The 10,394-nt window shown below is 33.2% G+C and overlaps 1 protein-coding gene across 1 annotated transcript; it reads left to right on the top strand.

The window, feature by feature from the left end:
- The first annotated feature begins 605 nt into the window (after positions 1–605).
- On the top strand, positions 606–8,115 carry LOC111707902 (calcium-activated chloride channel regulator 1). The gene is made up of 4 exons (XM_023481086.1): positions 606–1,160; positions 4,523–4,663; positions 4,817–5,779; positions 5,840–8,115. Exons 1-4 carry the CDS (start codon positions 699–701, stop codon positions 7,736–7,738), a joined length of 3,465 nt encoding a protein of 1,154 aa, XP_023336854.1. The 5' UTR covers positions 606–698; the 3' UTR covers positions 7,739–8,115.
- The last annotated feature ends 2,279 nt before the right edge of the window (positions 8,116–10,394 follow it).

Raw genomic sequence — 10,394 nt, 5'->3', positions numbered from 1 at the left:
TCAAATTTAATCGTCGCATATTTTAGAATTTGGAGAAATATTTCTTTTCTAAAAGATGCTTTGATATCTTAAATAAATGTGATTCTGGTCCGGGAAGGCAAATGAAATTTTCAAGACCTCCCTATCTGCTCAGTAAATAATAAGTGTAAATTGTAAGAAGGACATTTTCTTTAACAAAAAGAAAAGAAACGAAACACTTTAAGGAAGTTATTATTAGACCAAAAACCGTAAACCCCTCCCCCCCCCACACCTTTATTCTTTCTATTTTACAGAAATAATTGCGACAATTTATTAATCAATAATTATCTGTTTAGTTTCCCAGAGGTGCGCGGTTGTAAAATATCCTTTTTCTGAAATTTACAAGTTTTAAAAGGAAAAGAGTGCACATTCCTTTTTGATATATTTGAATCTGTATCTAATAAAGTTGCAAGGGTGACTGGACTAGATAGATTGATATTGATTGAATAGAACTTTAGAAGTAGAAATATATTATTTCTTGAATTTAGAATATTTTACAATTTTCACCGGATTTTCTGTCCTTCAACAACTCTATCAATATCATCCCTCTCGGCCATATTCCCCCTCCCCTTTTTGTTTCCCGTCCGATACACTGGCCTCATCTCAGGACGGATATGGTATAATTCCAGGAGTTTAATAAAATAAAAGATATCCATGTTGTGAACCTAGATTATGATAAAATGATTTTATCAATAATACTTCCAGTGATTTTACAAACTGTTGTCTGTTCAGCGGAGCTAATTACTGAACCTGAAGCTAGGTTTGGAGAACTAGTTTCTAGTGATTCTGGGATACATGATCAAGCAGGATTAGAGACTGAACTAGATAATTTCGTTGATCAAGGTGATAATGAAAGATGGGAGGAAGAATCAAGGAAAACAAGCAAAATTAAAGAAGACAGAAGACATTATAAAGTGAAAACTATAGAAGAAGAAAAAACGACTGAAGGTGCAGCGGAAGTATCGTCCACATGGACGAATGATGAATTTAATAAGATAGATGAAGAAAAGATGAAGGAAGAATATAGAATGAACGGTGGAGTACATATTAACCAGAAAACCGGAGGATTAAGAAACATTGTGGTAAAAATTCCTGATTCCTTCGATCCAAGGGACTGCGATCAGATTCTAGAGAATATTCAGGTCAAATTATTACATTGAATTACAGGAATGGTGAACGCAGTTTAAGTGACCCTCCATGCAAAGATGGCAATACCCGATTTACAACTGTACCCTTCAAAGCTTTGACTCATCTAGTATCAATATATACTGTTTATTTCTATTTGTGGTTATTCTGCATTGTGCATTTCGTGTAAACATAAGAAACAATGGAGAAATTTACAGAAATAAATACTTTTCGGAGTCAGAAAAACACGACGTTATCGTCTCAGTTTTTAATCAGATAAATGTTTCAAGTGAACTCTTGTAAATCTGGCATTTCAATCTTTGCATGGAGAGTCCCTTTAATCAGATTTAAATTGGGAAAATAATATCAATCAATCAATCATCAACCAGGCCAACTTTAGAGTGTTGTCAGGCCTCAGACCTTGGTATGTCCCTTCTGATCCTTGATACTTTTTCGTAACCCAGGATACACAGATTATAAAACTGCCTTTGTTTCTTTAGAAGTAGGCTGCAAGTAGATCAGAATATAAACATTTTTGTTCATACTTTGGATATTTTTATTCTTACCTTAGGCACACATTTGTTTTGTACTGCAAAAGATTATTTATAATAAAATAAAATCTTGAATTTTCTTATTGAAAAACCATAAGGTTTACATGCTCCTCATTTTAAGCAAATTTTTTCTCAAGAAATCACGCAACCTCGAGTACGATAGACTACATACAATTTTCTTCATTTTCTTCAAGTTATTTTTTTAACCGATTAAGATCAATTCGATTGAAACCTAATATTCTGATATGTTTATAAACGTATTTAAATTTAATTTGCATTTACTATGAATGCAATCAAAAAGATCAACTTATCTATCTATCTTTATCCTTACTTTAAATCTTCTCATGCTCTATATCTTATCTATTTCTATCTTTATCTTTACTTTAAATCTTCTTCTGCTCTATATCTTATCTATTTCTATCTCTACATTCTACCTTTCTGGATCTCTCAAAATCTATTTCTACCTCTAGGCCTGTATCTATAGATCTATCTAAATCTATTTCTACCTCTAGTCCTGTATCTATAGATCTATCTAAATCTATTTCTTTCTCTAGTCCTGTATCTATAGATCTCTCAAAATCTATTTCTACCTCTAGTCCTGTATCTATAGATCTATCTAAATCTATTTCTACCTCTAGTCCTGTGTCTATAGATCTCTCAAAATCTATTTCTACCTCTAGTCCTTTATCTATAGATCTATCTAAATCTATTTCTACCTCTAGTCCTGTATCTATAGATCTATCCAAATCTATTTCTACCTCTCGTCTTGTATCAGATCTATCTAAATCTATTTCTCTAGAAATGACTTGAGTATTCCAATTATTCTCTTATTTCACCGCAGCATCTGCCTTGTAAACATATATAGTCAACCTCCCCCCCCCTGCTTATACCTTACATATTTTTCCCCCTTCTTATACAACACCCTTTCCCCCTAATTTTCTTACTCCCCCCCCCTATATCTTTAAGGCATATTTTGGCTACTATTTGGAGTAAACTTTCCACACATAAAGGAACAAGTAAAATTTGAAACTAAAACATCTAAATTTATAATAAAAAAAAGGAAAAAGCTATATTTTCTGCAAATCATTATCTTATTTTTTTTACCAACTCTCTTTTTCTTTTTTTGAGTCTCCCCCAAACAAACCAACTCAATTGTTTTCATCTTTCTTCTGTAAATTTTCTAAAGTTTTAGTAATCTAACCCAGACTTCTAGACAAAGGCAAGACAAGAATTCAGATCAGGTTTTTCATAGTTAAACAATACACAGATAAATACACAAACTTTAAAACAAAAACATTGTAAAAATAATGTGTGGGGATATAATTTGTATATTATTAACTATTAAGCTTATCTTAATGTGTTTTTAGTGTTAAGATTAACCAACTTTTCAATTTGAAAATGTTTTAAACATAAAAAGAAATTTAGTCTTTGACACAAACTCTGTAACCCAATGTCATAGACCTTAGATATTTCAAACCAAGGAGAATTGAATACAAGGAGGGGGCAATAGGGTTTCCGTACACTTTGCTGTGACGTATTTGGGCTGCTGGAAAACTAGTTTTTGCGTAACAACAATAATAAAGGCAGCCGATCTAATGTAAACAAACATGAGTTAGTATACGGTGAATCTTCATCTAACGCAGAGATGCACCAATGTCTGTTTATCATTTGTGTTATTGTTTACAATCTTTATTATTGTTGTTACGCAAAAACTAGTTCTCCAGCAGCCAAAAAACGTCACATTAAAGTGTATGGAAACCCTATTGCCCCCTCCTTGTATTCAATTCTCATTGTTTCAAACTATGAATTCTGTTGGATGAAATTATCTAGTTTTGAAAGATCAAAGGTTTAGTTGTAAAGATAAAGGATTAAGAAAATTTTAGTTTGTGGCAAAGACTCGATTCCTTTTCAAGATGGAATTTCTGTTCAGACAAATGAAAAATTATTCAAACTTTTTGTCATGAAAAACTGTTATTGTTAATGAAAAATGAACTTGGAATGAATTTAATGGAGTTTTGCAGATGATAAACTCCCAGAGCATTTTTATTCTTTGGTATGGAACTCATAGATAATATAGATAGTGGACAATAGATGTAGCTGTAGTATATCTAGACTCATAGATAATATAGATAGTGGACAATAGATGTATAGCTGTAGTATAGCTAGACTCATAGATGATATAGATAGAGGACAATAGATGTAGCTGTAGTATGTCTAGATTCATAGATAATATAGATAGAGGACAATAGATGCAGATGTAGTATATATAGACTCATAGATAATATAGATAGAGGACAATAGATGTAGCTGTAGTATATATAGACTCATAGATAATATAGATAGAGGACAATAGATGCAGCTGTAGTATATCTAAACTCATAGATAATATAGATAGAGCACAATAGATGAAGCTGTAGTATATCTAAACTCATAGATAATGCAGATAGAGTACAATAGATGTAGCTGTAGTATATCTAGACTCATAGATATTGGAGATGACATTAGATGGAGTTCACTAAAAGTTCTATAAACTTGAAACCTCTCCTGTACTATCTGTATAATGTATGGAACCTTGTAGATATAAAAACATGAAGAGGGTTAAACAAAAGATCTTCCAGTTTACTTCGTTTCTATAAATAAGGATTTCTGCCCCTTTTACCCTTCCCATCTCCCCCTTCCTTCCTTCCTGCCATCACTCCCCCTTTACATTCAGCAATATCCCCCCTCGCACACTATCCAGGCATCCGGGAAATCAAAATAATAATAATTTTAAATTTAAATTTGTCAAATTTCCAGTTCAAACACTTTATATATTTGCTTTATTTCAGGCTGGGTTAGAGTTGATGAGTAGAGAGGTTTATCAGAGTTTAAATAGAAGAATTCTACTTGAAGAGTTCCAGATTTATGTACCTAGTACATGGACTCAAGATCATTGTACTCAAACTATCCTAGAATCCAGCCAGCTCCAGGTATAGAGTACAATAAGTACAGTACAGTACAGTACAGTACAGTACAGTACAGTACAGTACAGTACAGTACAGTACAGTACAGTACAGTACAGTACAGTAAACTAAATAACCAAAGTATTCACTAAACTGTTATCTTACACTGATATATTCTAGGATGCTAGTTTACAGATTACACCTGGATCTGTTGGTTCCCAACCCTATACTCAACAAAGACAAGGTTGCGGAGAACCAGGAGATAATATATTCATACCTTACTCCTACCTTCTCCTCAACTCTACAGAGACAGGACGTAGATTAGGAAATCTCTGGTTCCGTCTTAGATACGGAGTATTCGGAGATATTGACTCCGACCTAGATCTTGTATCAAGACAATATTCTCAATGTCTGGGTAAAACTGTCAAGGATATTATTCTCCAACATGAAGATTTCTCTAAACCTAAACCTATCTCCTATCCTAACTTTACTACACCTCAGATAATCATTATGAAGAGAATACAACCTAAGTTTATTATTCTCCTTGAGAACTCAGTTGAGATGAACCATCAAGATTACTGGGATTATATCAGGACAGCTTGTAAGAAGTTTATACTCCATGATCTACCTGAAGATACAGAACTTGGTCTTGTTCTATTCAATGATGATGCTCATATCTCCCATCCTGTAGGTAGATTAGGACCCAGAGTAATCTCTTCAACCAGGAACGGTTTAGCGTTCTCAATACGAACCAAGCATAATCTATCACCTAGAACTGGAAGTTGTGTAAAATGTGGAGTTATGAAGGGAATAGAAGCTTTACAGATATCTGGTGCATCAAGAGGAGGAGTTATTATTATTATTAGTCGTGGAGATTCATCATCCTTTACAATCCAGGATGAGATAGAATTAAACCAGGTTTCATCAAAACATCAACTTCAGATATTTACAATCTCTATTCCTCAACCCAGTGTATCAGAGCTTTCAATACCATTGGAGAGATTATCTTATACTACTGGAGCACAGAGTTATCTGGTTTCAACTCAATCTCAAGAAGATAAACCTTCTCTATCTGTTTATATGAACCTAGTAGATTCTCTTAGAGAGATATTATCATCAGTTCTACCCTACTCAAGTCAACTGGTGAGTTATTTAATATATTTCATTTATATATTTATATATTCTTATATTTATATTTTTCAGATATATGAGCGAAGATTTGAAGGAAGCATGGATATGGAAAGAGAAGAAAAGGATAGTTTTATTATTGATAAAAGTGTAGGTGTAAATACACAGTTTAATGTATATTTCCCAGAAATAACTGAAAGTTATATTAAATCTTTGAGTTTATCTGATACAAGAAGAACAAGATATTCAACATTAATGGATACTACAGCTGGTTTACATTATTATACTATATATAATGTACCCTGGGATATACCTGAGAATATTGGTATGAGATGGAATTATAGTTTAGTGAGAATACCATCTCCTATACTACAATGTAGTCATGTGATACAAGTTACATCTAGTTCATCTTCAAACCATGATAAACTAGATATAAAGATATCTAGTAACAAGGATAAGTTTAATGCTAGTGTAACACCAGATTCTCCTGTTATACTATACACAGAACTACGGTACAACCAGAAACCTGTTCATAATGCTAGGATTGAAGCAAAGATTGAAGGAATAAACAGAGCTGGATTATCCATACCTTCAACCAGTATAATTCTTGTAGATTCAGGTTCAGGGGATCCTGATATTTATCCAGGAGACGGAGTTTACTCCAGGTATCTTACAAGTATACAGGAGGAGGGTAGATACACTGTATCCGTCCATGTATCCAGTACTCCTAGTTCTCCAGCCTACCTGGAGTCAGGTTCAGGTCAAGAGGAGCTGGGTGAGTTCTCACGAGTATTCTCCGGGTATATATTTCATATATCAAGTGTACAGAGAAGTACCGTGGATATTTCTCCTCCGTCAAGAATATTGGATTTAACTGTTCAGGTTTTATCATCTCAAGGAGAATTTGAGTTTAAATGGACAGCTCCTGGAGATAATTATGATGATGGTAAACCTACTTCTTATAAACTCTTTTATACTCAGGATCCAAACAGTTTTTATAAATATTCTCAACCTGGATCTGAGCTTCATCTTGTTCAGGGATTTAGTGGTTCTAAACCTAGTGGAGAAAATGAATCCCATCGTATTCTAGTTCAGGATTATAATATTAACCTATACTACTGTATACTGGGGGTAGATAATCAAGGTAATACAGGAGAAATATCTAATATTGTTGTAGCATACATGCCTCAACCCTATTCTCCACTTCTACATTCAGGACAATCATTGAGAGAGCAGGGTCAGCTCAGAGAAGGTTTGTTCAATCCGTTCCAGGTGATCAAGGAACCCAACAAGATTATCATGTATGCTGTTGTTGGAGTTGTAACTGTTGTAGTTTTTACATTTCTTGTTGTTATGTTAATCCTAGTTGTGAGCAGGAAACTAAATAGAAGAGAAGATGAACCAGAACCTTTAGATCCAGGATTCAAGGATAATGATCTTGTCAGATTCTCAAGTATTGATCTTAACATACACGGAGATTCAAAACCTTCTCAGTTTATCTCCAGGATTGATCCATATACAGAGATTGGTCCTGACTCCAACTACAACTCCCAGGATAAACTGTTCTACAGCCATGAGAACCTATATCAGCAGGTTACAATCACGACCTCCAGTATAGATCTGAACCTAGCGTCTTCTGCTATATATGCTAAACCTCTCCCTAGAAGTGAGCGAGGTTATAAATCCATCTTGAAGAAGAGAAGAGAGGACGGAGATGGAGATTCAAGCCCATCAGAGCTCTCGGATACACAACACTCCAATCTTGCGTCGGAACATTCGGGTTCTGGAAACTCGTATCTTGAGAGCTACCTGGAGACCAACCTGGATAATCTATCCTTGAAACAAGGGCCCCCAACCCTTCCTAAACCGTTCTTATCCCTGGATATAACTCAGGATTTGGCTCAGGGGCCCTATACAAGTCCAGATTTGTTGTACGAATCCAGTAAACGGATAAGAACATGTACACAAGTTTAACGCACTACATGTAAAATCTCAACTTATTCATTTATGTACTTACATATCTGTTATAAACATTTTTTACAATTGCTCTTCGTAAACCAAAGATTTTATTAATCATTATCTTTTCACCCTAAATGTTGTTTTCCTTACACGCTCTAGTCTAAACTAAATCATAAAAATTCATTCAGTTCATGGATAAATTGGGAGGTTTTCCCCTGTTGATTATACATATGTAATTTTTACAAACATTTTCATACTTTTTGTAAATATTTGATTACAAAATTTCGCTTCTCAAATAAATATCATTATTTTACAGAATGTAGAATTGTAAAAGTTCTTATATTATGCTTAGTGTACATGAATGTACGAGTACATATGTTGTTTGTTTGTGAGCTTATATTCCGTAATAAAATTTTATAATACTTTACGCTTAATTGAACTCAAAGGCAGAAAACAGGTGTTGTATTAATGTGCTGAATCAAACGAAAGCTGTAACCAGCAATCCAGGACTTTCTAGGGATTCTTTATTGCTCTTTTAATTTTAGACTTTCATTTTTTGCCGGGTTCTTTGTTGATATTCTTTTTTCTAGATCATTATTAATATTTCTCATTTCTTTCGATTGCAAACTTATTTTATAATTGTCGTTACTCTCTCTTTTTTCTCTTTGAGCCTTATTTTCCTTTTTTTCTTTTTACTTAATTCATTTTTATGCATAAAACTGTGGAATACGAGTTAGGAGGACTGTTAGACTCAAATCAACATGTCACACAGGAATTACAAATTGTGCAGTTTACACACCCATTGTACATTTACAAATTGTGCAGTTTACACACCCATTGTACATTTACAAATGATTTTAAAGCTTTTTGTTTATAATTGATTTCTAAACATGTTATTTTGCTGATTTTTAAACCTTTGCAGTTAAAACAAATGGATTTTTGTTTAAATCTTAATGAAGTTAAATAAATAGAGCTTTGATTATTCATGACAATGGGCGTGGTGGGGAGGCGGGGGGTAGAGGGGGGACAATGGGGTTACAGAGACATGTTCCAGCGTAATTATTACATTGAGTCTTGTTAATTAGTCTAGGGTTTAGTATAATTAGCAGATACTAAACTATGCTGAGTATTCACAATACAGTTGATTGATGACATACTTTTGTGAAGGTAACAATGTATGTTTAATGTTCAGTTTTACTTGTTTCTTCAGTCAATGTCAATTTTAAAAGAGGAGGGTTTCTGTAATTCAGTTTATATCACATTACCCAAATGCGTGAACAATAGAGCGTGTTCTAAATCAAATTCTACCTATAATATCATTTTGTGTATGTGTATGGGTACATAGAGTTCATATCATAAGCAATTTAAAAAACGAGCAATATACCTTTAAATTTTTCATTTTAAAATTGTATTTTTAAGATAAAACTAAACCCAATTACTTAACTTAATTAAACATGACAGACGACTCTGGGACCTTGTGCGCTTGATTCAAAATTTAAGAAATTGCATCTATTTATGCAATAAGTAGAATTTAGAAACTTTATATTTCGATAACACATCCTATTGAGCAATCATTTTAAGCCGGAAAAGTAGGAAACATATTTTATTTAGTTGTAACAATTTTAAAATTTGACTTTTCCATTTTAAAACTATTTTAAGAATTTTCTGAAATGTATTTGCGGATTTTGAAAATTTCTCTCAGTTTTCATTCTTGACAAATATAAGTATTTAAAACTATATGTTTAACTATGTCAGCATTCCAATTAGATTAGGTCACATTAGTATAAATATGTATATAGATAAAATTTTACCACTTTTAAATTGCATATTTAACCTCATCTGAATTTGCAGCTTATTCATGTTATTGACTTTTATTTTTACTAGGGTTTCATGGAGCTTCTTTTTCTTTTTCAATTGTGACAATTTTTTCTTTGTATACATTGTAAAACAAAAACAAAAAAACCTCGCGGATTTTATAGAAAAATTCGTGGATTTTCAAAATTTTATGAAAATCAAATATTTTTGGAGTCTAATTTTTGAAATTTTGATTGGGTAACAATGAGGAAGATATTGTCGAATTCTGACAATTTATCATATTTTCTTTACTGCATAAATCTGCTCAATTGAAGAAAATATTTAATTTTGTGCTGGTAAAACTAAAAAAACATGGATTTCATAGGATCAGACTGGATCAGACAAAAGTTTAAACTATACAGTTCTCTATATGACATGCCATTTTACAATTGGAGATTTACTTGATATTACGTCTATGGGTTCCCTACAGTATGCTGTGTGTGTGGCACTCCTGTATGACGAGTCCGATTAGCGCCTGATCATGTGTTTGTTGTCTATTTTAAACCAATAGAAATAGTATGGCAGTATCATGTATCTGTCTATTTATCTTATTATCCAATTAGAGATATGAATCCTTCAATCGGCGCTATCAGTAAATGGAAATATTTACTACTACTGAAAGTGGTGGTGTAAAGGTTCGGATGTTATATGTCCCCAAAGTGTATTCTGTGTATTCGTGAAGGTGTGTATGCGCATTGGGGGTGTCCCCAAAGTGTGTTGTTTGTGTTTGTGAAGGTGTATGTGTGAATGTCCCCAAAGTGTGTTGTTTGTGTGTTTTCCGCAGTGTTTAAATAAAGGATTATCGAGAGGAATTACA

The sequence above is a fragment of the Eurytemora carolleeae genome, unplaced genomic scaffold (genome assembly GCF_000591075.1).
Source record: "Eurytemora carolleeae unplaced genomic scaffold, Eaff_2.0 scaffold595, whole genome shotgun sequence".
Lineage (NCBI taxonomy): Eukaryota > Metazoa > Arthropoda > Copepoda > Calanoida > Temoridae > Eurytemora > Eurytemora carolleeae.
Note: the sequence above shows the minus strand (reverse complement) of the source record. Positions and strands in the feature narration are given on the sequence as shown.

Excerpts from the sequence above, each read along its gene's own strand:
- LOC111707902 (XM_023481086.1), top strand. The coding sequence starts at position 699 with ATGATTTTATCAATAATACTTCCAGTGATTTTACAAACTGTTGTCTGT. Across the intron at positions 1,161-4,522 it reads AGATTCTAGAGAATATTCAG|GCTGGGTTAGAGTTGATGAG; the intron begins GTCAAATTATTA and ends GCTTTATTTCAG. Across the intron at positions 4,664-4,816 it reads TAGAATCCAGCCAGCTCCAG|GATGCTAGTTTACAGATTAC; the intron begins GTATAGAGTACA and ends GATATATTCTAG.